This window comes from Marmota monax, unplaced genomic scaffold (genome assembly GCF_021218885.2).
Source record: "Marmota monax isolate L192 unplaced genomic scaffold, Marmota_monax_Labrador192_F-V1.1 WCK01_AAM20220418_F8-fsc00207, whole genome shotgun sequence".
NCBI classification, from domain to species: domain Eukaryota; kingdom Metazoa; phylum Chordata; class Mammalia; order Rodentia; family Sciuridae; genus Marmota; species Marmota monax.
Window position 1 is genome coordinate 1,968,486 of NW_026692713.1, and position 27,766 is coordinate 1,996,251.

Consider the following 27,766-nt stretch of genomic DNA (forward strand, 5'->3'; position numbering starts at 1 on the left):
ACAGGAATAGAGTGAGAATTTAGTGACTAAAGGGCAAAAAGTGATTTCCTGCAACATAATGAAAATATTGGTTTCCCTAACCTTGTCTTTCCTAGCTCTCTGATAAGCAGCAATTCATGTTGGTAGAAGAAAATGGTTCTAGGATCAAGAGTGTACAGCTGGGCATGGTGGCACATGACTATAATCCCAGTGACTCAGGAGGCTGAGGCAGAAGGATCACAAGTTTGAGGCCAGCCTCAGCTACTTAGAGAAGCCCTAAACAACTTAGTGACACCCTGTCTCAAAATAAAAAACAAAAAAGGTTGGGATGTGGTTCAGTGGTTAAGCACCCTGGGTTCAATCCCTGGTTCTTAAAAAAAAAAAAAGCATATCATATGGAGGTTTATGTACATAAAGACTCACAACAGTGTAAAACACTGAGTACTCATTCTGCATGTGCTAGCTACCATTTTTATTTTATTATTATCAAGCCAGGAAAATGCACCAGGTTCCTGAAGAAGTTTACAGAAATGATTCCTAAAGAAATCTGGGCATTATCAATGACATGTCACCTGACAAGAAATCACATACAAACAGGTCCCAAGGGTAGAAGAATCGGGAGAGTTATCTCAGGTTATTTGGAGGAATGGGAGCTTCCAATAACCAGAAACAGAAATTAACTGCAGAAACCATTCTGCATTGCCCTCATTACCAACACTTGAACATATCTAATTAATACAGATGCAGAGCAGATTAAATTTGCTGTAAAATTAAGTTATTGATCATTATGCACATCGAGGTGATAACTAGGCCGTTTCACCAGCACCGTTAGACAGATACAGTGCTACCACAGTGTTCCAGAGGCCCTGCTGAAAGCTGTGGCCACTGAAGTCACTGTAAGCATGGGACACTGTAGCATGCTGCCTGAGGACAGCTTTATTTATGCTCTTGCCGAATGTACAAGCGGGCCTTGTTTTTCTGGGCCATTAGGGAGCATGCTGGCTCACATAGTGTCCATGATTCTACATTTAGAATTGTGTCTTCATTCACATTCTTTCCATGCAGCTCACGGCTCCTGGACTGGAAGAGAGTGGTCACTTTGCCTGGGCCAGGCCCCAGGAACCATGCCAGCTCCCCACTCTGAAGACCCTGAGTTCCTGGTCTAGAGCCCAGCTGCACTCTTCGCTAGGGGTGGTCCATGCCAATGTGCCCACTGTAACTGTGGGACCCATGGCTTGGGGAAGGCGGAGGCATTTTCCAGGGGAAATTGGATTCTGCAGTGGTCAGCTGGGCTTAGGTTAGCTAGATGGAGCCTTGAGCCAAGCTCTGAGGGTCTTGCTGGGACAACTGTGCTTTCTTGTTCCATCCGACCCCTCCTGCTGACGTTATTGACAAAGCTGCCTGCCACTGCCCAGCCCCCTGAATGTTCCTTCCCCTGGTCACCCTCGAGATTTTCTTTTCTCCGTCAACAGCGTGAGGCAAACACCACCAGCTCCAGCCGCACTGCTCACCGTTACTAGGATCCTAAACCAGACATGAGGTCATGCTTTCCACCTGTGAGGAATTAAAAGTAAGCTGGGGAAGAAGGAAAACTGAGGCGGGGAGGAAAGCGAGTTAGGAAGAGCAGGGGCCTCGCTGAGCGTGGCAGCTCCTGTTCCTAACAGCCTGTGTGACCTCCTGCGTAGAATGGGATTCAGTAATGCAAGATTTCCTAACATCTGGGACAAAATGATTTGAGTCAGACACAGATGACATAGGAACTGGCTATAAAATTGTTTCCATGTTGTAATAGGGGGGAAAATTAGGCACTGTTGTTTTTCAGGTTTTATTGTTTACCATAAAGCTCTGTTAAAAAAATTGACTTAAATGTTCTTTAAAGGACAATATAAGCAAATGATCTTACAGGTGGTTGAGACTGCAGCAAAAGTGGTGAAAGATAACAAATAAGTGGCTAACATTTGGGAAGCTTTGTAATACATGAGCATATTTGTGTTCATGAGCAACTGTGACTCTCAATCCCACAGAGCCTGGGCACCCCCTCGACTAGGGTAAACTGACCCTCAAGAGCTGAAATGATTTGATTGGTGCCAAAATGCTAGGAAATAACAGAGCCCAGATTCCAAATCCTATGTACTATTTTTTTAATGTTGGTTCATGTCTCAAGTTGGCTAATGTTTGTTTTGACAAGCAGGGGAGGTGGGTGCAGTGGGTAACATTAAGGGGTTCACTTTGGGCCTCTCTGAGTCATCTCTGAGTGCTGAGCAGGGAGCAGGTGCAGAAAGGCAACAGGCAAGGCTCACAGGAGGAGAAGGTCTGCACCTTCCTGGGGCGGGGGGAGGGGCTGACACCTCAGTCTGCAAGACAATGAGGAGCTCTTCTTTCTGACTTGGTTCAAATAAAAATACATAAACCTGCCACCAGCAGGTTCAAGACTGGAGGTGGTGGCAGGCCCCAGTTGGGGCTGGGACAGAGGTTGCTGCCCTTGAGGAGCCCAGAGGAGCAGGAGGGGCAGTCCACAAATAGATCCAAAGATACAGTGTGCTGCAGACTTCCAGGGGCTTTGAACACCACATGGAGCGGGACACCTGGTAGAGGCTGGTCACCTCTGCTTTCTCAGGCCACAGGGAAGGGGAGCATGAAAAAGAATTTTTGGAAAAATTAAAAATAAAAAAAGAAGAAGAAGAACTTCTTGCATTAAATCCTGACAGTGAGTGGATCCTTATAGGGCCAGTTTGGGGAGGGGAAGGAGTGTGACCTGGGAGATGGCACAGCACAAGCAAACGCATGGCAGATAGAAGTTTGGGGTTTGTGGGCAATTTGGGGGACTAGTGGCCCCAGGCCAAGACAGAAAGCATCCATTGAGAAGGCAGGCAGCAGTTCGTCTCAGGGTTGTAGGTTAGCTAGATGGAGCCTTGAGCCAATGGTCCTAGAGATGGAGAGGGGAGCCCTTGCTTGGCACACGGGATTTGTCCTCTGACACTCAGGCCTTACAAACAACTGGGCTTGCGGTGGCCAAGCTCCCCAAGCGGACACTTACCTTGCCTCTTCCCCGATTATTTCATATCCTTCTGCAACCCTCACCCTGAAACCCAGCCTGGCCTTCCTCCAGCCTGCAGCTGGGCAGATTATTTTGCTCCAAAAGCACGGCAGAGTACGGCTCCTTACTCGAGGAATGCAGGCTGTGGTCGTCCAGAGCCGATGATGAAACGGGCTATTTCTGCTCTGGGACATCAGCAGGCCTCTGGGCGCTGGCTCCAAGGCACACACTATCGTGTTTTTAATGTTTCCCTAGACAAATGCTTTCTCTCCCACCTTGAGACATTTTTATTTGAATCTAGGTGCTGGAATAGCTTTAGAAAACATTGTGGATTGAAGTTGGAATCGTGGGGAGGGTCCAGCTAATCGGCAAGCAATTTCTCACTCCCCAAGTTATCTATTACCCGTGGCTGATCTGGATGTAAAAATAGCCACTGAGGCTGTTTGTTTAATCTGACTGTTACTTGACACCACGCGGGTGTTGCAGTGTGGACTGTTCGCCTCTTCCCCACCAAGAACACCATTTGGTTTCCCCCGTCCGGGTCTCTATTTAGGTAAGCTTCTCAGACTTCCAGTGTCTGGCCAACTTCTGGTCACTGATTTTCCTCAGGTGGGCAGGTTTGTGAGCCATAGGAAGATTGGGTCTTCAGTCCACTCTCCTCCCATCTCTGGGCAGCCCAGCTAAAGTGGGAAGAAGAAGTTCAGGCTGCTGGGCAGAGTCCGACCGCTCTCCGTTCCTAGGGAGGCCTGAAGAGCAAGCAGCTGAGACACGCGGAGAACGGAAGGTACAGTCCACGCTTGCCCGGCTCCATGGCGTAGGCAGGGAGTCTCCAGCTCCTGGCAGGAGGAGCATTTGCTCTGGGAGGGCCGGTGGTGTGTTGGATGTGCAGGGCAGTGTGGGAGGCAAGGGCATGCTGAGCGCTGAGGTTCCCGGCATGCTAGATCGTACAGAAGACGTGGTATATATATATGCATGATTTTGCCCTTCTGCGCCGGCTGTCGGGCACTCTGCCCCTTCATGGCTGAGGGAGCACATGCCTGTGGATGGGTCCCAGTCCTGTGTTGTATGGCAGTTGGAGATGGAGGTGGTGGCTCCCTTGTCTCCCCCAGTGCTATGTCAGGCAGGATCATACCTGCTGTAACAAAGAATGACAGTGGTTTTTGGAATATCTGGCCTGTGGACCCTGAAAGCATATGTATGCCCAACCCAAAGTCCTCCACCTATTGCCTGTCTTCACACACTGGGGCCCAGTGTAATATCATCCCATTTTCTTTTTTCTTTGTTGGAGAATTAGTGTGTGAGAAGAAGAGTTTGGGATATGTGTGAAAAGCTAGATAGCCTTAAGAAAAATTATTATTTAGGACTTTAAAATACAAAATTATTGGAATCCCAGGGAGTAGATTAAACAAATGTGCATGTGCAATGAAGTCCAGATTTCCAGCATTTGAGAATGCTTTACAACAGTGGTTGGTGAACTCTGTATGCCCTCTGGGCTCGGTGCCTGGTTTTGTAAATAAAGTTTTATTGGCACACAGCCATGCTCCTTCATTTACATATTGTCTCTGGCTGCTTTTACACCATACCTGCAGAGACCATATGGTCTGCAAAAGTGATATCATTTTCTACGCGGACTTTTACAAACAAAGTTTGCAGAATGCTGTTGTACAAAAAAAGCTTCTTGAAATAAGTCAATTTATACACTCACACCTACAGCCCCCAAATAAAGCAATAAGTTTTTGCAGCCAGTAAAGCCTGTGAAGAGGACCCTTCAGGACCAGTGGCTGGCTGGCTCTTGGACCTCCTACCCCTGGGGCCTGTATTTCAGGTGTGGTGGTTACAGAAAATATTCAGTCTACTCTAGTGGCCCTGGGAGGGTAAGCTGTGCAGTCACCAGACGGACAACGTGTCTGTGTGGCCCAGGCTGAGCAGGGCAGATTGTGCTTATCGGGTAGTTTATAAATAGCCATCTCCGGGTGACCCAAGTCCAACCAGCGTCTGTCCCTGGGTCCTTGGGTTGGAAACAATTGTGCCTGCTCTTGGTAACCAGAAGCTCATTGGAATGAGAGCGAGCCTGCTGGGGAAGAAGCGGGGCTGGTAGAACGCTGTGGCTTCCTGGAAGCAAAGGGCTCCCGCCCCCTGGAAACCCAGGGAGCCAGAGCGATGCGGGGGAGGCAGGGAAAGCTCGCCTTCCATCCTTGGAGGAAGAGTGCATCCGTTCTCCTGCCTCTTCCAGGCAGTGTCTTGGTGTTCCCTGTCCCTTTGCTTCTGACCCTAAAGAAACCCCGGAGACCTTTCCTGAAGAGGGGAAGCCTCATGTCTTGAAATAGCCTGTTCCTCCAGTCTGCCAGTGTCCGTAACCGAGACCTGCCCAAGGCACCAAGGCTGGGCTGCCTTCCTTGTTGGCTCTTGGGGTTTTGCTCTGTCTAGGGTTAATGGAGAGACGCAGAGGGCTCTGAGGGAAGGGCACCTGGTTAGAGGCACACAGTGCTCACATTCGCCAACAGGGTCCATGGAGGCTGCTGGGTCTTGTTTTGATTTGCAGTTGAGGATTTAAAGCCCATTTCACCAAACCAACGAATCCACAGCCCTAGAGCTCAACCTTAAGTTTCATTTAGTTAGTTAGAAAACCCCCAAAAGCCTCTTAGTTTCTGCTTGGTTCCCAGGGGTTCTGTGACATGAGCTGATGGGAGTGGCCAGAGGCAGGAGGCCAAGGGGTCAAACAAGGATCACAGATCAAGACCTAAAAGTGGAGCACGTGGAGCATATGCTGATGCTGAGGTGTGGCTGCCCAGCGTAAGGCATGCTGTTGTGGAACACGGCTGGATGTGTGACCGGTGCAAAGTAACGCACAGCTCCTGAAGTCGGGTGGAGGGGAGAGGGACATTCTCTGGGAACATGGCTCATGAGAGTGGGAAGAAGCTTTCCATTCTCTGCTTGGCCAACCCTCGAGAGTCCAGCCCAGACAGGACTCAAGCACAACTCAGGTATCCAAGCTCCAGTAGGGCTCCCAACTCCAAAAACCATAGAATTTCTTCAGTGGGGGTCCAGGGCTTCTTTGAGCCTCATTCTCTTCTTTCCCTGCAACACCCCTTCTCCATTAGGCTCAGCTGCTGGGGACAGCAAGGCAAGGCTGAGGAAAGGATTTCATCTCAGCCATCTTCCATCTCCAAGTCTTCACCTGAAGCTGGAGGAAGGCAGTGGGTAGGGAAATGCTTAGATTTGCTTGAAACGCATCTCGGGGGTGTTCTGAGGCCCACGTCACTCTTTCTCACTCCTTACCATGTCTGAAGGCTGGTTTCAGACCTGTTACTGCTAAGCCCTCTCTGCAAGGACCAGGTCACACTGGTGCTGCCCCTTGGCTCTGTTCTGGGCCCCTGGGTCACATGCAGCCCCACCAGTTCATCCCCTTATGTGACCCTGTCTGGCCCTCTGAGAGGCAGGTCAAGCCTGAAGACTACAGAAGTCAAGGGAGCAGAGTTCAGAGCAGGGTTAAACCCACCACATCAGAGCCATTTTTGCCCTCAGTCCCCCGCCCCCACCATGTCCATCACAGCAGTCACTGACTACATTCCTCCTATGGGCAAAGCCTTAGCATGTCTAGTTTTATTCTTGAGGTTATTCAGCATGGTAGGCTTTGTGATACTCTTCACAGGAGCAGGCACTGGCTCAGAGAGATTAAGTAACCTACTCAAAGAAGCACAGCTAGAGAGAGGCTGAGATTAGAATTGGAGATGTGAGTCCAGAGCCTGTGTCTTTCCCAACTGCCTTCCTAGACTAGAGCTCACATCAGCACCCAATGGGCATGCTAGAGAGGAAGCCATGCCACTCATCCAAGAGTCAGAATCTTCTTAGAAAAAGCCAGGTGTGCCTAAGAAAACACACAGGCCTCGTCCTGTCTCCTGTACTTCAGAAGCTGCCCAGGGCAAAGCAAGATTCCACACAGTGTCTCCAACACCTGTGCTGGCTGTACAGGGTCACAGGACAAATAGATCTGAGGCACAGGCCAGCTCTGCCTCTTCTCAGCAAGACTCCTGAGCCTCAGCTTTCTCCTCTGCAAAATGCAAGCAATACCAGCCCCCATCTCAGAGGCACCTATGAGCCTTAAATGAACAAATGCATGAAAAGCACCATGAGAGAAGTTCAAGAACTGCTTTCTGCCCCCAATTGTCCTTTGGTAATTTTTTTTTTCTCCTGCTTAAGCTCCAGCTTGGATCTCCACCTTCCAGAGGTCAACCAGGAAAAATTCTGATGCTTCAGAATTTAGCTGATTCATGCTTTTGCTCAGCTGGTGAGCAGCTGGAACCAGGAAGGACTGACCCCATATGTCCATGGTGACCACTGAACACTTTCACAGGAGTATCCATAATTTCTTTCCCTCTTGTACTAAAGAAGGTCATGGATCTTTGTACCTTCAGCACATGGGATGGATGACCTAATTCTAAGTGATCATGATGTTCCCACCTATGTAGCAATGCTTCAGAGCACACAGCCATCAGCCGGGATACCCTACTCTACCCCCACCATCCATTCCCAAGGATAAGAAGAGGGTTAAAACTTCAGAGTCACATTTACAGAAGTTGAATCTTAAACCTGAAGAACAAGTGCAGTAGTCTGCATTTTAACTGTGCATACAAGCTTTCCTGACGTTGATTAGGTGACTACCTAGGAAATGCAGACATGTATTTCAAGGGGAACAACATTCTAGATGCACACATGGGCGTCGCTGAGCCATCAAGGAGGAAAAGTGTGTTCTAAGCAGTGAGGGGGATGAATGGCTCACCAAGGCAGAGGAACCAGACCCCAGAGGGCAAACCCAGGAGGAGCTTCCAAGGCAGGAAGCCCTCTAGGGCTCTAGTCGGTCCCAGTCCAGGGACTTTTCCTGGTTTCTCTCTTCCTTTCACGTGGGGAAAGGCATAGCTATCCCTGTGACTCTCATGACCCCCTTGGCCCTGGATTAACTGTGTCATATGATGATAACAACAATGATGTCTATTCAAGAGTTGCTAGGAGCTTGTCTACTCCACAGACACAAGGACCCAGACACCTCACCCTCATGACAACCCCATGAAGCAGGTGCTATTTTTAGTCCCACTTTTCAGATGAGGAAACTGAGGCATACACAGCTAGTTCAGCCAAGATCCAAGCCCAACAGGGTCTGGTTTCAATCCAGATCCTTCCTACTAGGTTATACTGTCCCCATCTGGGGTTACAAATGATGAGAACTGATATTTGGTGAGCAGTTACTATGTGCTTCATATACATGAGCTCCTCTGACACACGTGACAATCCTGTTGGCAAGTGTTATTACTGCCATAGTAGACATGGGATTCTTCCCTGCACTGTCTGCTTCAAAAACCCTCGTCTATTCAGGCTGCAGTAACAAAAATACCATCAACTGGCAGCTTTATTTCTCACAGTTCTAGAGGCTGGGAAATCCAAGATCAAGTTGCCAACAGCCCCAATATCTCATAAGGGCTTGTTCCTCATAGATGGTGCCTTCTTGCTATGTCTTCCCTAGGTGGAGAGAAGGCAAGAGAGCTCTCTGGGGCCCTTTCATAAAGGAACTAATCCCAATCATGGGCGCTGCACCCACATGACCTACTCACCCCCACAAAAGGCTTCTAGTGACACTTTCATGCTGGAGAGATTAGGGTTCAACATATGAATTTGGCAGGGGACCACGTCAGACCCTAGCAGTCTCTAATCGGGGAAGTTTCCATTTATCAAGTCTTCACTCTATGTAAGTCTTTCTAGGTTCTTGTCACTTTTTACCTGTGTCCTTCACAACCACCAGGGAAGCAAGTACCAATTATCGCGGATGAATGAACAGAGGCTGGGAGAGGCCATATGAGGGGCTGCCCAGGGCTGAGAGGTAGGAAGCTGCTCTGATTCTAAGCCCCACACTCTTTCCACCACCACCCTCTGCCCTGTGCCCAGGCTGGGCCCCCCTGGGTGCTTGTGCACAGACTGGGAGCTAACGCTCTCCCCTAGCTCCTAGCTGCACAGGAATAAGCTGTCCCGTTAGTCCTCTCTCCTTCTGCCCTGTGGACCCAGCAGCCGGCTCTCCCCTTCTAGAGCACAGTCCCTCAGAGAGGGAGGCACTTCTAATTCATCTCTGTACCTCTCTACCCTGAGTCAGGCACAGAACAAGAGCAGACAGGGCACACGCCACAGTGGACGACAACCACTGCACCAAGTGGCCCAAGCAGCTATGACCAGTTCAAGTTCCAATGCTAGAACAGTTTTCTTCAGGTGTGACCTCAGGCCTTGCAGCAACTTGGCCCCTGGGACTTACTGGAAATGTGAATGCCCTGGCCCCACCCAGAGGCCCTGGCAAGGCCCAGCAGTTTAACAAGCCCCCAGGACACTCTGGGACGCCCAGGGACTGACCTGACCCCTGCCTTAAGAAAGGAAAGGGGACAAGTTTCTGTCGTTCTCCAGCTCACGAGAAAACTCTCCAAGGAACTTATTCACATCAAGGGGGACTACTGTTTTAAGTTACTTAGCTGTCTTTCAGTTTAAAATCTTAGGTAGGCAGGCCTGGGTAGCCATGTCTGAAAGCCTGTACTTGCTATGAGAAAATCCACAAAGAAGGCAGATGTCATTCACCTCTCATGGCCATGTCAGCAACAGCCCTGAGCCCCTTCCACCTCTTCTTTTACCCCATCCAAACCCACCCTACCATCACAATCACACAGATTGAAGAAAAGACGGTCACCATATACCCACAAGTCCTCTGCCGTCTCCTTCCCAGCCTCCAGCAGGGAGGTGAGAAGCTCTGACCCTGTGTGGTAGGGTTAGAAATCCCCAGAGGTGCTCTGGGTAGGGTGCCTTCTCCTCATCCCAGATATGCACAGCTTCTAGGGGCCAGAGCAGCTCTCCCATCCATGGGAGAGCCAGATCCAAAGACACCTTCTCTAGCAAAGGCTCCTGGTGAAAAGAATAACTGTGTGAGATAGAAGAGGAGGTGCCAGGAGAGAAGCTACCACCCACTCCCTGCCCTGTGTGAGCAGAGCAAGCACCCACTGCCTCTCTCAACCTTCCCTGCAATCAGAGGGGCACAGCTGTGCAGCCCAGAGACCTGGACCTGAATCCTGACTCTGCTGTTCTTTGCCTGTGTGATCCTGAAAGAGTTCTTCAACCTCTCTGATCCTCAATTTTTCCACCTAAAATTCCTTTGGCACCAGCCCCGCCTAACTTCCCACTGTTATACTATTGAGTGAGATTATGGATAATGGAGTGTGAGATGGGGATCAGGAGGTCAATAAGCAGGAGGATACCCCTAAGTTACTGATGCTCAATAACAGATCTTCTACCTCTGCTTCTCTGCTGTCACCCAGCTCTGGGAGCCATTTCTCAGTTGGGGGAATCAAGTCATAGACAGTGTATAGAACTCTGCAGCAGTCCTGACCTCCCATGATTCCAGGGAACTCTGCCTACAACCTTGTCTCTCTGCCACACCCGACACACTACAGAGATACCTGCCAAGGGTCCCCTCCCCACACTGATTCCCTTCCCAGAAGCTAGAGAGAGGATGATTGATGATGGACAGCCCTGCTCCCACCAATCCAAATGCCTCTTCTTCAAAGAAGCCCTCAGGTGGGCTCCTCCCTAGACAGAGCTCTTCAAGATGGAGTCCCTCAGGTACAATTGTCCTTGCCTACTAGAGGGCTTTCAGGTAGTATCAAGCTGCCTGGTTGGCCATTCCACTAGACCCAAGGTGTCCAAAGCAAGGCTGAAGCTTAAATTGAATGGCTTGTCCAAATTCTCTCTGATTGTGAAGCTTTTAACCAGAGATTCCTGTGTCCTAGTCAATAAGGGCACCACAGGGTTCAAGGTCTTATACCCTGTGCTGTGGAGTCCCAGGTGTGTTGAGTGGGATGCAGAGAATAGAAGGATATCTGTGGTCAGACACCTTAAAACAAGCTCCAAGGAGACCTGAGGGTAAGAACAGGGGCTACAGGGCATGTCTGGGTTTGGATGGGAGATGTCCCCAAAGGTTCCTGTGTGGACGCATGTTCAGAAGTGGGAATCAGGGATTGATTGGAGGGCTCTGGCCTCGTCAGTGAATTAATCCATTGACAGGTTCATAATTGGACAGCATTATTGGGAGATGCTGGAGGAGGCAGGGTCTCCTTCCTTGGAGGAAGTGGGTCATAGAAGTCTTGCCCTGGAAGGATGTAGCATGTCGCTGGCCCCTTTCTGTTCCTCCCAACTCCCGTGAGCATAGCAGCTTTCTCCTTCCAGGCCCTTCCACCATGATGTTCTGCCCCACCACAGGGCTAAAGCCAAGGAGCCAATGACCATGGACAGAAACTGCAGAGATACCTAAGGAGGCACCATGGTAACCCTGGCAGTGGGAGGCCTGGTCTCCTTCCCGATAGAGGGAGCACCCAGACACCCTGCCTTGGCCATGACCAGCCCCCTGGCCATTAGCACTGTGAGGAGTGATGGCGAACACCACCCTGCCTCCAGAAGTGAGCAGAAACAAGAATGAGGGTGGGCTCATAGCTCACAGGTTAGCCTTTGTGGGTGAGACGATACCCCAATTAAAAGCAAGCATAGCCAGAGCCTGCTACCATTCAGGTGTGCCCCAGAGCCCACTGCACCTCAAAAGAACCACCACCCACACTTCATCACTACCTCAGGGTATCAGGTTGGCTTCAGAAAATTGGTCAGGGCTACAGACCAACACCTTTGCCCCAGAGATCTGGATTAAACATTGCTCAGCCTGCCGAGATTGTCAGGGACCAGGCACAGAAGGTACAAAATGGGCGGGTGTTAGAAGACCTGAGCCAGACTATTTTTCTTTTCTCCTGTGATTTCTCATTTCTCTGGAGACTAGGTCTTTCCCTAGGTCTGTGATGCCAGGAAGCAGGCATCCTTACACCCTCGTTAGACCAGGCCTGGCCTTCCCTGTGCCCGGCTCCCTGGCTTCTAACTTCAGACTCTGCCCAGATCTCAGCAACATTCAGGAACTAATGGGCAAATGATCCTTCCAGACATACAGACTGACTACCTAGGCAGAATCAGCCCCCCGTGAGACTGAGCTCCACACAAAAGCTCTTCCCAATGGTAGCAGAAGATGGGCAGCCACAGTGCCATACTGTCACAGGCAGTGCCATGAGCTGCTTACTTCATCTGAGATCCCTGGAGTGACCTGGACTCCAAACAGCTGCAGAGTTTAAAGAGCCCTACACATGCAGCATTGTTTGTGGAAGACTCATACTCTTATCAGGCTGTGCTAACATTGGGGTCCCCAAGACCAACCACCTTATATTCCTGGGACTGGACAAAGCCAGCCTTGCAAAGGAGCCTCAGGTTCAGTTTGAAAGCCCTTAGCTTTTGCACTCCAGCTCCTGCCTCAAAGGTTAGTCAAGTCAGGACAGCCAGGACAGCCAGGCCAGGTTGCAGGCTGATGAACCTCCCCTTGGGTGCCAAATACCAGATCAGTGAAGCAAAATGGTTAAGCCAGATATGCAATGATACAGGTGCAAACCAAAGCTGCATTTTACGTGGCAATAGAAGACAATTTGCAATCAGAGGCCAATGTGCTTTAACAAATCAACACCAGGATTCATCCAGTCCCACAAGGAAAGGGCACATCCTGCACATGGCTAATCTCCAGTACCAGAACAAGGTGTGTGTGTCTGGGGGGCACAGAGTAGGTGCTCAGTGAGTAGTTATTGAATAAATAAATACATGAAAGATCTTCAAGTTCAGTTTGTGAGAGCCCACATTTTCTTCCAGGAGAGTCTTAATGAACTAGAAATTTTTTTAAAAAATTTATTTTTTTAGTTTTTGGTTGGCACAATGTCTTTATTTTATATCTATGTGGTGCTGAGGATTGAATCCAGTGCCTCATACATGCCAGGCGAGCACTCTACCACTGAGCCACAACCCCAGCCCAAACTAGATATTTTTGATTTCCAAAATCAAGAGGGGTTTTAAGGACAGTGAAATCACCATATCAGGTGAATAGCCAAAGCAGAATCATCATGGGGCCAGAGAGCAGGACACCAAGGTCACGGTGAGGCATTACCCAGCTCTGGCACTGGAGGCCTCTATCACTCACTTATCCCTTGCAAAGGAAAGGACAAACAACTAAATGAGGAGGCCTCAGTGTCCCCCACTGTAAGATGGGGAAGGAGGCTTATTTTACCAAGTTTTATTGGTGAACCAATGAGGGCCTGTGGACTCAAAGCCTACTGCTCCATAGACATCTACCTGTGTCTGCTCCCTTCTCCTGAAGGCCCCCAACTAAGGAAGCCAATTTTGCCATTTTGTCACTCATTGCTGTGGACCTTTTGTGTCCCCCAAATTCATATATTGAGATTCTAATGTCCAACAGAATGGTATTGGGAGGCAGGCCCTGTGGGGGGTGATTAGGTTAGAAGGGTGAGTCCTTATGATGTCATCACAGCAGGAAGAGCGAGATCAGCAGACAGCAGATCTGTTAGTGTCTTCATCTTGAACTTTGCAGCCTCCAGAACTTTGAGAAAGAAATGCTCATTGTTTAAGCCACCCCGTCTATGGTATTTCAGCTCAAGCCAACTAAGATACTCACCTCCTAAAATACAGAATGAGGACAAGGACATTCCCTTTGAAACAGGAGGGCTGTTGGCCCTTGAACACAGAGGTCAAGAACTTGGCCCAGGACTGGCCACCAAGTCCAGAGGAAGGGGCTGGCGTGGTGTGGGGTGATGGAGGCTGTGTGTGCGTTCACAGCTAGAACGAGGCTTCAGGCTGCACAGAGAAACCACCCCAATCCACTACACTGAACCCCTTCTTAAGGCATTCCCAAGTCCCTGCCTAAAAAAAAAAAAAAAAAAAAAAAAAACCCAGAAAGAACAGCAAAAGGAATCAGAGGAATCAATTCCAATTTGTTAGGGCCTTCTGGGTGCGATAAAGCCAACCTCTGTCATCTCCACTGTCTTCCTGCTTCCCCTTTACTGAGAAGTGAAAACACCATTCAATTAATGTAATTAGATCTACCCAGAGATCTTGGGCTCAAAACCACACCACAGGCAAGTGGTCAAACTCAGCAGCCAAGCAAACCCCAATGGCTTCCTGTGGAAAGGCAGAGAGGGACGAAAAGCAGCATGAAATGGCAGCTCAGAAGCATGGCCTGGGCCAGAGAGACAGCCCTCCCAGCTCTGCAGGGTCCAGCCCTGAGGCCGCAGAGCATCAGAGCCCTCCTAGGTCCACCTGTCAAATCAGTACTTCCACTCCGGGAGTTGCCACAAAAAGCTGAGCAGAGAAGACCCTTGGGAGGTGACATGACAATGAAATTAACACCCTCCTTTCGTCCACCAGGCCCTCCAATTCCTCATGCACTCCAGCCCAGAAGCGGAGAGCTGGTGGAGGGTGTCTCCCAGGAAACACCCTCTGAATCCTGAGCCCAGGGGCCAGAAGTTCAAGGTTTCCTCCTGGAGAAAGTGCAGGGTAGTCAAGTGGCAAACCCAAGCTGAGTTTCAGCCCTAATTCTTTTTCTTTACATGCTGTTGACACAGAGCAATATTTGGTACCTCTCTGTGCTTCATTTCTCCACTAGAAAACAATGACAAGGCACACTCCACCCTCCTAAAAGGGCTTGTGAGAATCAACAGGATAGTGAATGTCAACATGGGTCATGAGCCATCACTGTCACTGTGTCATCTCAGAATTGACACATCTTACTGGCTTCTACTGATGGTGATCCACTTTGGGTGCTAAGAGTTGATGAGGCCCTTGGGTTATCGGTTTTAAAACAAAAATAAACAGGAAGTCCAGTGGAATTTGAATTTCAGATGACTAATTTTTTAGTGTAAGTATATCCCACATATTGCATGAGGTCTCCTCGAGTTTTTAGTAAACTTGATATACTTTTTAAGAATGTATCATTTATCTGAAATTCACACTTCACTGAGTGTCTTGTATTTTTAACTTTCTCAATCTGGTGAGGACCCCAGGACCACAAAGGCCTGGGTCCCAAGCCCTGGGTCCCAAGCCCTGCTCTGACACTCACCAAAGACAGAAAATATTTTTGTCACCTCTCTGAGGCTCCATTGTCTCATCTCATAATGATCATGCACAGTCACATCAGGGGATGGTGCTTGACCTGGACCCTCCAGGGTCACCCATCAGGGCTTGGTCTATGGGACCATCACTCCTCAGTTGGAGGGCTCAAAGCAGTAGCTGTATGTGATGTATCTGGAATGGGGCCTGGCACAGAGGGGTTGGCATGCAGAAGTCGTCTCCCATGGCCACTTCCTGCGCTCACAGCCTGGAATGCATGAGGGTCTGGGATGGACCAGCAGAAATTGGCCTGTGTGACATTCGCTGGCCTGAGATGACAGGCGGCCGAGAGCCCCAAGGGAGACGTGGAGAACGAGGAGTGGCTGAGCTCTCAGCCCTTCCTCCATCTGTATGCCACACACTCCAGCAAACCTCTGTCATCACATCCTTGTGGCCCGAGAGAAGTGCTCTCAGCAACAGCAGCTGGACACTTTTACAAAGGACTACCACACAGCAGACACCATGTCAGTCAAAGATGGACGAGGCCAGGGCCCCCCCTCCAAAGACCTCAAAATCTAGTTGGAATCATAGCAGAAAAAAAGTGGAATTAAAAAGTAATTAAAGAAAAATAGATTCTACAAGGAATAGGAGGAAGTGGTCAGTAGCAGAGCCAGGGACATTCCAGGCAGAAGAACTACCACTCAGAGGAGCCAGTCCAGGACACATCCAGTGCGTCACAAGCTAGAAGTAGAGAGCATGGAGGGAGGTCAGGGTCCCCTCCAAGAAGCCCTTGAGGTCATGCATATGCATTTGTGAGGGGTTGGGAGAGAGGGGAAATACCATATCTGCAAAAAAACAACCCACACTGGTCCACGACAGTACACCAGCCCCGTGCAGTATGGCATTCCAAAAGAGCATCACATGAGAAAACATTTTGGAAAAGTGATAACTATGCAAAGGATATTTTGGTGCTCATCTTGAGAAAAGGCTGGTTTGTGGGGAGGTGGGCTCAGATTTGGCTTCTTTGACATACTCTGATTCACAAGGAGAAGACAAAATGTGTTCCTCAAGTGTGACTCTCCCACCTCAAGACTCTGTCCTCAGTGTCCCCCCGAGCGCATATTCACCACGAGTGTCACCAGTCCACCCATTTCTCCCAGGGATCCTGTTTCCCCTTGTGTACTGTGAGGTTTTGTAAGGCCTGCTCGTCCTGATGCCTGCTTGCTCTGTGTCCCATGTCACAGCATGGGGGGACTGGAAGTCTGTAGAAAAGAATGCTGTTGAGTTCGGCAGGGTTGGGTTTCACAGGGCAGAGGCAAACATCTCATCTGTTGATGCCCGTCATTCACATCATGTATCATTTGATGAGCATGTGCAATGGCGCTGTAAACAACCCCATTAACCCATGAAACTCCAAGTTACCAATTCTACAAAGATTTCAATGAAAGTGATACAGTTGCCTTGCAATAGGTTACAAGTAATAATCTAGAGCTTATATGCTAATAATATTAACAATTAAAATTAGTACATCATACCATGAATGACATACAATATTGAAGTTTTTATAGTGTTCTACATCTGGGATGAGGGACAAAATAGGGTGTATTTAATAGTAGTTACTAGACACTGGCCCTCAGAGCATCTCAAAACCACTTCCCAATTGGAACATGGAAAACAGAGAAACAGGTAACTGGCAAAGTCATGAAATTGCTACTTCTCCCTGATATGAATGTTAATCAATATTGAAACTCAGTCCTAACTTAGTGGTACATGCTGTGGTGTAAATGGAGGTCTTCCACCCAGCCAGCCTGTGAACACTCTATAAGAATAATCGGGTTCACCCACTTCCATCTTTGACCACAGATAAATTTTATGTGTTTTAGGACTTGGAAGCAAAAAGTAATTAAAATTCATTTGGATTCAAATTCACTAATTTCGAATTTGTGATCATGCTACAATTACTAGATTATATTTGACTCAATAAAATAAATCCTGCTAAGTCAATTAATAGCATGAATAATATCATGGGGGAGAGATTTTCTCATGTATTTAAGAGATATCTCATGCTGTGCACATGAGCTAGACAGATGAGCACCCAGGCTAACAGGACAGATAAGTGTCAAATAACAAACCAATAAGTTAAGTAGCTGCAATTTTGTTAAGTGCTGCAAAGGAGATGGCTATAACCTATTTTAAAAGTACTGATGGGAACACTTGAAATAGCCTGAGGAGTTGAAGGTAGCCTAGGCTTTGAAGTCTATGTAGGAGTTAACTAGGTAACGGAAAAGAAGGAGGTAAACCAGGCAGAGAGAACAACATGTGCAAAGGTCCCAAGACAGGAAGTCCTATAACATGTAGAAGAAGCTGGAAAAAGGCCTGTGTAGCTGGAAGCCAACCATAAGGGGAGAAGAGTTCAAGATGGGGAGGAAAGGGAGATTCCTTCTTAGGAAGATTAATTTTCACTCTTGAAAACTGGGAAGACATGGAGAGTTCTAAGCAAGAGGTTGGCAAGAGCAGATTTGATTTCTAGAAGCTACATCTGGGTGGATGAATATGGGCTCCTGCAGAAGTCCAAGGAAGACACAACAGCTGCTTGGGCCACATAGTGACCATGGAGATGGAGACCAGCATAGTGGGGCCAAGAGACCCTTAAAGATGAAACTTGCAGAACTTGGAAATGGTTTGGGTAGGGAGAGGCTCAGGGAGAAGAGAAAGGGAGAAGTTGTAGGAGATTCTCAGATTTGTGAGATATCCAGAGAGAGAACAGGCTGATGGGAGTATGAAGGCCTAGAAGACACAGGCAGAGAGCTGTCCACTGGGCAGTTGGAGATGTGGATGGCGCCAGACAAGTGGCCTGGGTGCAAAATCAGTGTGTGGATGTGTCTGCTAAGACCAGCTGTGGGTGAGATCATCCATGTCCACACTACAGAGCAGGAAGAGAAGCCTGAGTGCTGGGAGCCAAGGAAACCCAACCATCAGGGAGAGGAAGACAAGAGGCTGACCAGCCAGACAGGAAGGGAGAAGTAAAGAGTCAAGGTCCCTCACAAGAGGACAGTGCCCAATAGTCTTGACTGCAATCGAGAAGTCATTCAGCAAACATGAGTCATTGGAAGACTCATCTGGGCCAAGCAGAGGGGTGATGATGAGTGGTACCAAGCAGAGCAAGGAGGGTTAAGTAAATAATGAAGGTAAGAGTGGGACAGGAGTTGAGAAGAAAACTGCTTTTGAAAGCCATAGACACACATAAGGAATTTATCATGCTTGTGATTAAGTATTTACTTTTGTTTCTGCGTGATCATTGGATCAGATTTCAAGACCTTGTTTCTAACATGACTCAGCCCTATTCAGCTTATCCTCACTCACGTCATCTGAAGGTACTCACACCCTCCTACCTGCAAAGGGCTCTGTAAGCCACAATTTCACCAACTCAGGTTGGCTTCCTTCAAATAGCTCAAAGTAGTGAGCAGGACAGGGGAGAGCCCAAGCACAAAGCAATAGGTACGCTGAATGTCCATAATATAACTACCACATCATTCCACTCCTGTGGAAATGTGTCCAAATGTGACACAAATTGTACAATTATCCTTCTTCTTCAGTCATATCTCAGTGTGCAAACGTGTCAATCTGAATTTTACAAATGGCCTTAAGATCCAAGGTCATGGTCTTTTTCATTAAAATTTCCATTATCTTGCTCCTTTGTTTCCTGTGCCTCCATTTTCCATCCAGGAAACACTAATCAGAATTAAGATAGCCAATTCAGAGCATTGCCACAAATATGGAGCTTCTATGTTGATATGCTCAGCATACAAAGACATGTAAGACCCTCGTCCAGGATTCAAGAAACTTTCTAGTTGAGGAGAAAAAGAAGCAATCATCAATTTCTAAAGCATATGGGTTCAATACAGCATGAGCTATGGGAAAGGTAGCCCCAGTATGATGTGGGGACAGGAAGAAGCCCATCCAAGCCAGTCTGGGGAGTCAGGATGGGGCCTCACCGTATGGTGGCAGAAGCATAGCACCTCTGTAATTCTCTAAAGAAACATACTCCCCAAATTTGAGTTATTATGATTATTAATATTATTAATAAACTATCTTAGACTAGATTAATATCCAGGAGCTACAGTCTGGGGAAGGTCTTGTGAAAGCCCCAAGGGTCTGCATTTAACATTTGCATAGTGAGTTTATTTTAATTAGTTTACACTTCATCCTGAGCACTCTGAAAATTCTCCTGGGCAGCTTTTTGGTTCTTTTAGCTGTCAAAATAGATACTCAAGCCTCCTGCCAACAATAAATCGAACAACATGCTGCTGCTGGCTGAGTGGACTTGAGTTTGGCCACTCTAGTTTCTATTTCCTGTAAAACCTAAGTTATTCATTCAGTGGGAAAAGGGCCTTTGCTCAGATTTTACTAGCAAAAAAAAAAAAAAAAAAAAAAAATCACAACTGGGTCAAATATATTAGAAATCCCAGAGGTTTAAAACCGTTTCTGAAAATTTCTTGGGCCATCAACAAGCTCATCAATATTAGAAGAAATAAATTAAATTTGTGTTACGATTTTTGCAAAAAAAAAAAAAGCCTATGTTTGGAATTTTGTTGGGTTCAAATATGAATTTAAAACAAACAAACAAACAAACAGAGATTGAAGGCCAACTGCCAGCTATATTACTGACATTTAAAGATAGCTTTCCCACTGAGCATGTTATTGGCCTCTGGTCAATTGGGTTCCACTAAAATTATTTTTCCTCCTCTTTCTAGATGGGCAGTGATGACACCAAATATAAGCTTAAAAAGAAGTTTTAAAACTACAGATCCTAAAACGCAGCAAGGCAGGCACCCACAGCCCCCACTAATGTAACAGGTATGTGTGTTCTCTTACTGTAAGAAATACCTAAGACGATGAACTTTAAAAGATGAAAAGTTTATCTTGGCTCACCATTTGAGATGTTTTAGTCTGTGGTAGGTCGGGCCCCATTGCTTTTGTTCTGTGGCAAAGCAGCACATTGCGGTGGGAGCACATAGCAGAGGAGGATAATCATCCTCCTGTGCGAAAGGAGAAAGGAAGAGGAGGGACCAGGATCCCAATATCCTCTTTAAGGGCACATACCCAATGACCTAACCTCTCATTAGCACCCCCCTCTTAAAGTTTCTACCACCTCCCAATTGTGTCAAGCCAAGGACTATGACTTTAACACATGGGCCTTTGGAGAATATTTCCGATCCAAACCAAAGCAATATGGAACGAACCCAAAAGCCAGGAAAACACTTTCTGTGACACCAGAAACACTTTCTGTAGTTGGCCACTGTGCTGAAGGGTACCAATGTGTAGTGAGAGAATAAGGCCAACATTATGACAGTCTCATATGACTCCAGGTATTCCAAATCAGAATTAGCAAAATTACCTGAAGACACTGGGAGGGAAGGCATCTCTCTTATTGCTGAGGCAGAAGTAAGGTGGTTATTTTCTGAATGCTCTATCAGTGAACATCCTTCACCACTATTTGGAATTACAATGTAAATCCAAGATCAGTTAGAGTTCTTTGACCACAGGCAAAGGGGAGGAAAAGTGAGGGACCAGGCAGCCCCAGTGCATACTGAAAGCTCCACTGCAGAGAAGAATGCCCAAGCCCATTTCCATCCTTGCATGACTCCCAAAGAAATGGACAACACAAGGCCCTGCCCTGAGTATCACATCCACATGGGGAGCCCTGGCAGCTCCTTGACTTTCATACCCCAAGTCTAAACATAGTGGCAGGGAGAAGAAATGCCCCAAAAGATATCAAGTGTTTTTACTCAGAGAGGAATAGAAGCTGAGTGTTCAAAAAATACAAAGAGTTCCTGTTAATATAATAGTAAGGGGCATGTGATTAGCTAGGGACCATTTACTTAACTCTAAGATGCTAGATTTATCTGCAACTATCTTATTTCCATCTTAATGTAGAAGTGTAGGAACACCAGTATTACTGAGTCCATCATTTATCATTACCAAAGTCCCAGCATTCAGGATACCAGGAGACTCCCTGACTGTATTAACAGGATCTCAAGGAGCAGAAAACCTGATTTATGGTAGCAACCATTAAGTTTCCTCTCAACCCTGATAACACAAACCTCAGAGTGTGTTTGTCACTCTGCAGTACTACTGAGGACCTGGGGCTACTCAACTGCCATCCTCAGCAAGTTGGACTTTGGTGGTCATGGGTTGTCCTTCAGGGTTGCAAAGTGAATGCCTCATGTTATGGTTGAATGGCACCCCCCCAAAAAAAAATTCATATGCTGAAGTTCCAACCTCCAATACTTCATATGGAAATAGAGCTATTACTGATATAATTAGATAAGATGAGGACATTGGGAAGGGTACTAAGGTACAAATCAAGTTTGGCTGATGTCCTCATAAAAAGGGAAATTGGGACACAGAGACAAGCATGGAGGGAATGTTAACAGACACAGGAAGAGGACAGCATCTAAGTACCAACAAAGGAGGTCAGCCCTCAGAAGGAACCAAACCTGCTGACACATCAATTTTGGACCTCCATTTTCCAAAACTGAGAGACAATGTATTTCTATTTTTTTTAAATATTTTTGTAGTTGTAGTTGGACACAATAACTTTATTTTATTTATTTATTTATATGTGGTGCTGAGGATCAAACTCAGGGCCTTGCACGTGCAAGGCAGCATTCTACCACTAGGCCATAACCTGTATTTCTATTTTTTAAGCATCAGAATATGATACTTTGTTAGGGCATCATAGCAAATACACAGTTTCAGGCTTCCTGTCTACATTCAAAGAAGGAAGAATGGGAACCAACAGGGTTTGTTCCTTTGATCAGAAAGATAGGGACATTTCCCAGACATCTGGCTGTTTCCATCCCTGTGGCCAGAACTACATACTCTAGCCATGCCAGCTGCATGGGAGTCTGTGCCATGAGGTTATATCTCAGAGGTTATATCTCATCATGATTTTAATTCACATATCTCCAATGATTAATGATCTTGAGCACATTTTCCTATACCTGTTGGCTACTTGTAGTTTGTTTGCTTGTTTGTTTGTTTTGAGAAATATCTATTCAGTTCATTTATCAATTTCTTGATCAGATCATTTGTTCTTGTTTTTTTATATTATTTTTACTATTGAGTTGAAGGAATTCTTTGTGTATTTTGGATATTAATCCTTTATCAGATGTATAGCTCATAAATATTTCCTCCCATTCCACAGCTTGCCTTTTCATTTTGCTGTTTTCTTTGCTACACAAAAGTTTTATTTGATCCCACTTTTCCATTTTTGCTTTCATTCCCTGGGATCTCTCAGTCATTTTTCTCTCTTAAGTCTTTCAAAGATGAGGCTCACCTGCATTATGGAGGATAATCTGCTTTACCCAGAGTCTATTGACTTTAATGTTAATCACATCTAAAAAATACTATCCTAGCAACATCTAGACTGGTTTTTAACAAAAACTATGTGCAATGGACTAGCCATGTTGACATATAAAATTAACCATCACAGAATGTAGTTCTTGTCCAAAGCTATTAAGCAGGATGTCCTGTTCATACCATGCGCTTCTTTCTTCTGCAGAGAAAAATAATCCCCACTTTGTAATTGTAACTGGTCAACAAGAAGCTCTAATTTTGTGGGAAGTGGTCTGCACCTACTCCTTGCCAGAATCATCACCCAAAGGCACCCACCAGCTGGCAGACACAATCTTCCTAGAGCCAACAGACAATGCAGGGGAACAAGAAGTGCACAGATGGATTCAGCGACTCCTCCAGCATCGGTAGCGTGTTGGATGATGCAGACAGGGAGGTAAGCAACCTCACAGACCGGGCGTTCCGGAGCTTGTGCATCTCAGAGGATGCATCCTTCCATGATTCCAATCTGTCCCCAGATATCACCCATCAGGTGTTTGGGACTTTCCACCAGGGAACAGTGAGTCACACCCACAGAAAAAGTGGCATTTGGAGCCAGCTTCCGTCACAAGGTACCGAGCATGCAGGCTGGGCAGCCACCTTCCAACAGCTACCCAAATATGTTCAAGGAGAGGAAAAGTACCCCAAAAGCAGCCCCCCACCAACACCATCCCAGAGGAGACTGGAGATGCCAGTTTCTGGCTTGAGGAGCAGCAACAAGCCTGTTTCCAAAGTATCATCGCTAATCAAGTCTTTCGATAGGACTGAGAGCCAACATTGTGATAGCAGACCTCCCACCAGCAAGCCTCCAGCTCTCAAAAATCCTTCCAAGTTTGCCCCTCTTCCAGACAGTGGTGTCAACTTCTGCTTTGATTCTGCTTTTCTGACTGTCAGGAGGGTTCCTGCTGAAGTCTCCAACGCCCATCAGAACAGCCTCCAGCCTGGAAGGAACCACGGAGAACAAGAGTCGCCTAAGAATCCTGAAATGGCCTGTCATGGCTCCGGCAGCTTCCTCCCCAAACCTGACAACTCAGCCAGCTCATTTGAGTCAAGATTCCCCTCTCCACCCCACAAGCCAGCCAAGGCCGAACCCATAAGAGGCAAGGAGTGGGCTCACAAAGGGACTTTTCTGCACAGTGAAAACAGTGCTTTTGAGTCATGGAACGCCCACCAACCAAAGCTGCTCGAGAGAAAGGACATCGCAGAAACCATCCCAGAAAGCAAAGTTCCCAAACATTATGAGGAAACGCCCTTGTCAAGAGAACCTTATCCCCCTGAGCACAAAGTCTCTCCCTGCCCTGTTCGGGCCAGCTGCACTCAGGAAGAAAGCAGATTAGCAGCAGGGGCTCTGTCCACATCTGGACCCTGGGGCTGCAGAGATCCAGGACCCCCAGTATTCCCTGCAGAGGGAAAAGCTTCCAGCTCACAGCCTGACCCTCAGCTGAAGTCAACCCAGCCTCCATGGAGGAAACCAAAAACTGGCAAAGGAGGTAAAGAAAGTCTTCAAGACACTTTGGAAGAAAAGAAACAGACCAACAGGAGAGGCCCGCCTCTGCATTCAAAGCACAACCTCCAGGGGCAATTTCCAGAAGATGAGGCTCTGGACATGCCTGGGGACCCTAATGAGCATTACAGTCCTCCTTTTAATATCAGTAAGCTCTTGACCCCCATTATACCCACCAAGCATGTCCTGGAATCATCAGACACCCAGTCAGGGGAGATAAGCCCATCCCCCACAGGACAGCTGAACGGATACCAGGAGAAGGAGCCCAGTGAATGTCAGTCAAGAGACAGCTACAAATCCAAAGCACCCAGTCTGCTGTTCAACCTCAAGGATGTGCGGAAGCGTGTTAAGAGTACATACAGTCCCTCACCTCTCTTGAAAGGCTTCGATGAGAAAACCAGAATTAAGACTGATGGCAAGCAAGAACCTGTGAGCAATGGGGTCATCCTCTCCAATGGGCTTGAAGAAAGCCCTCCTAGTGAACTTTCTAAGGAGAGACCAGCCAATGTCCCTGGTGCATCACATAGCGGTACCCAGAAGGACCCTACCACAGACCCCAGTGAGCCCTCTGCAGACAATCACCTCACCCTCAGCTCACCTCCAACTGTCACCAAAGCCCTCTGTGTCAATGGGGAGGCTGTAGAAAGGAGCAGTGATGGGAAGGAAGATGCCAACGGAGAGGCAGAGCTGTGTCCCACCAGGCCAGGCTGGAGTCCAGACTCCAGGGAACGCCACCCCAGGAAGCACCTCTCCTTGAAACTTTGTAATAGGGAGCTTGAGGCCGGACAGGCTGCAGAGCAAACCAAGAGCCATCAGCTGGAGAACAGGCTCTCAAGATCCATCTCCCAAGAGACAGAGCCAGAGAGAGACCTAAGACTTCAGAACCCACTCCTGAACCAGAAATTCTCCCCAGGGCCCCTCTCCCCCGAGGAGGAGGATGTGTTTTACAGCGACACCCAGTCCGATTTTATGCCAAGCCTCCAAAGTAAGGCCAAATTCAGCACCAGCTCTTCAGATCAATCCTTTGCCTCGTTTGATGATCAGCAGAAGTCGTGGTTTACTGAGAGCCAGCGGGAAGACAGGAAGAAAGATGTGAGTGCAGGTGACAGTGAGAAGGAAGAGAAGGAAAAGGTGATGGGGAAAGATGAGCTACAGCACTGTGCTTTAAGAAACGGACACGTGTTCATGGAGGAGCACAGTCAGGGGGAAGCACTGCAGAGAGAAGAGGAAGGTCTGTGTGGAGGGAGACCCAGGAAGGCATCGATGGAGGAAGGAAATTTCAGAGGCTCTTGGATTGGGGGAAATAAGGACATGGCCCTTTCACATGCCAAAGACTCCACCCCCTCTCCATCTTCTGCTACAAACAAGCACAAACTGTTTTCGATTAAAGACAACACCCTTAGGGCCACCCCTGTGATCAAACCTATCATTCTGCCTCTTCTGCGGACTGTGTCCTCAGAGGACTCACTTGGCAGTAGCTACAAAGAAGAAGAATTACCAAGGCAAGAGTGGGGTGAAGATGCTGCTGGTCTCTGTGCCCATGAAAGCCAGGAAATGCCCAGCACCCTGACATCCACTAATATGCAGGGCACTCACTTGAAGCACATGGCCTGTGAAGGCCTAGAAGACCCTGGGCAGGTATTCAGTGCAGCCAGGATAGATAACTCCCAACCAGCCCTGAAGGGGAATTTCCCATCTCCATCACCGGTGGGAGAGGGGGACAGGATGAGGCCACCCCCAGAAGCAGCACATGAAATCATGGCAAGCGATGGCAAGAGCAGGCCCACAGCCTCAGGGAAGCTGGTTGCTCCACCCGATATCCCCAGGATTGCTCTACCTGAGGACGATTTAGAAGACGAGCGCCCCCTGCAGTCACTTGGCACTTGTTGGGAAGAGCAGGAACAGAGACAAGGCTTCCAAAGTCACTTTTTGTCTGCCCCCAGAGCAGGGCCCCCTGGGAGAAGAACGGTCCCTGGTGAGATGGCAACTTCCCCCAATCCCAGCTCCCTGGGAGAGAGCAGCGCGTGCTCCCCGGCCACCAGCAGTGTTTGGGATGATGTTTCCCAGGCTCCTGAGGAACTGGGTCCTCCGGGGGAGCCTCCCCGGGCCAGCCCCTGGGCGAGCCCGGGTCCTGCCAGGCTTACTCGGCGGGAGGACCTGACGCACGGCCTCGTGTGGGAGGACAGCTCCGACCCCCAACTCGAGCCGGGGGCGGAAGACCTCCGGACCATCTCTCCACGAGGTGCACTGCTGGACGTGGCCACCAGCTCAGCAGCCCCTCTTGAGAAACCAGAGCCACCTGCTCAGCTGGAGAGGGCCGCCGGCAAGCCACCGGCAGTCCCACCCAAAACGGAGAAGGCCCTGCGACGGGCCAAGAAACTAGCAAGCAAGAGGAGAAAGACCGACCTGGTGCAGGAGAAGCATAGCGAGTTCTGGGAGGGGAAACCCTGCGCAGAGGACTCACAGCGGACCGAGCGAAGGCCGCTGTCACCTGGAGAGAGGTCCCGCGCCAGGTTCCCTGTGGTCCGCTCCTTGCCTCCTCCCGCGCATCGCCACTCAGTATCCGGGGTCTCTGAGCCTGTGGGGAGGCGGCCTTGGGGGCCCCAGCCCCTCACGCCCCTGCCCGCTTACCCCGCCACCCAGAAGGTCCTTCAGGATCCCCAGTCTGGAGAATACTTCGTCTTCGACTTGCCACTCCAGGTGAAAATCAAGACCTTCTACGACCCAGAGACTGGCAAGTACGTTAAGGTCTCCGTCCCATCCTCTGAGGGGACCTCCCCTGAGCCGCCCCTGCAGGATGCCCTGGCTGCTCCCTACCTGCTGTACCCTGGCTTCAGGCCAGTGCCAGTGACCGCCCTGATGCCTCTACGCTGCTCCTCCCAGCTGTCTGCCCCCACCTTCCTCAGGCAAGGCCCCGGCGCCAGGCCCCAGAGTGCCCACGAGGCTGGACTACAACAGATCCCTGGGCCTCAGGGCGACTCCACTCAGCATGCTGCTGCCCAGCGCCCCCGGGGACCGCCCCGGAGCCCAGAGGAGGAGGGCGCAGAAGCTCCAGGCCTGGGCATCATCTCCACTGACGACCTGGAAGACTTTGCCACTGAAGGCATTTCTTGAGAATTGCATCAGAGGGACCCCCACTCTCACCCCTCCTCCCAAAAAAACAAAAGAGCTTACATCCATTCTCCCAACAGGCAAACACACACACACACACACACACACACACACACACACACACACACTTTCACTTATAGCCCTTCTAGATCCCAAAAGCCCCAAAGGAAGTAGAGATCCCAAGAACCCCATGTGAAATGCTCCCTTGTGGTACCTCTGAGAGAGGGTCACTGCTGGCATGACCAGGTCCCCTCTCCTCCACACACCTTTTCAGATCTTCCCACTCCTTTCCTCTTTTCCTGGTCATCCCTGCCCTTCTGTGGCCCGGAATTAGGGTGGCACAGGATGCTGTCCCCCTAACAGCTGATGGGCTCCTGCACCACTCTCTCCTTCTCACGGGTGGGCTTGCTTGTGACCACCCCCCCAAAGAAAAAATGCTGATCCCTGCTGGGAGCAGGAAGCACCCCAGCAGACTGCCCACCGCCCACTGCTCAAGGTCAGGCATGACACACAATGGCCAGGTTCCAGGTCACCCCAGGTGGAACAGGCTGAGGACTGTCCCAAGGCAACCTTGCGGAAATGATTATTGGCATGGAATGGGTTTTCTTCATCCAAAGAAACTTGCCTCTGGAAGTCATTTTCTGATAAGGAAAAGGCTACTATTTAAAAAGTGAAATAAGTTTGCCAATGTGGTTCTGTCTCTGGTCTCCTTGTCTTTCTTCTGTGGATGGGTGGTCTGG

The 27,766-nt window shown here is 48.6% G+C and overlaps 1 protein-coding gene across 5 annotated transcripts; it reads left to right on the top strand.

Moving 5' to 3' along the window:
• The first annotated feature begins 2,563 nt into the window (after window positions 1–2,563).
• CUNH10orf71 (chromosome unknown C10orf71 homolog) lies at window positions 2,564–27,718 on the top strand. Of its 5 annotated transcripts, none has more exons than XM_058580005.1 (4): window positions 2,564–2,686; window positions 3,626–3,800; window positions 19,768–19,870; window positions 22,581–27,718. In XM_058580005.1, the coding sequence occupies exon 4, from the start codon at window positions 22,728–22,730 to the stop codon at window positions 27,027–27,029; it is 4,302 nt and encodes a 1,433-aa protein (XP_058435988.1). In that variant the 5' UTR covers window positions 2,564–2,686; window positions 3,626–3,800; window positions 19,768–19,870; window positions 22,581–22,727; the 3' UTR covers window positions 27,030–27,718. The 5 variants fall into 5 exon arrangements, with proteins under 5 accessions (XP_058435988.1, XP_046302654.1, XP_058435989.1 ...); XM_058580006.1 differs by lacking the exon at window positions 2,564–2,686 and having other exon boundaries at window positions 3,576–3,800; window positions 22,581–22,808; window positions 23,306–27,718; XM_046446698.2 differs by lacking the exons at window positions 2,564–2,686; window positions 3,626–3,800 and adding an exon at window positions 3,117–3,569.
• Window positions 27,719–27,766: the final 48 nt, after the last annotated feature.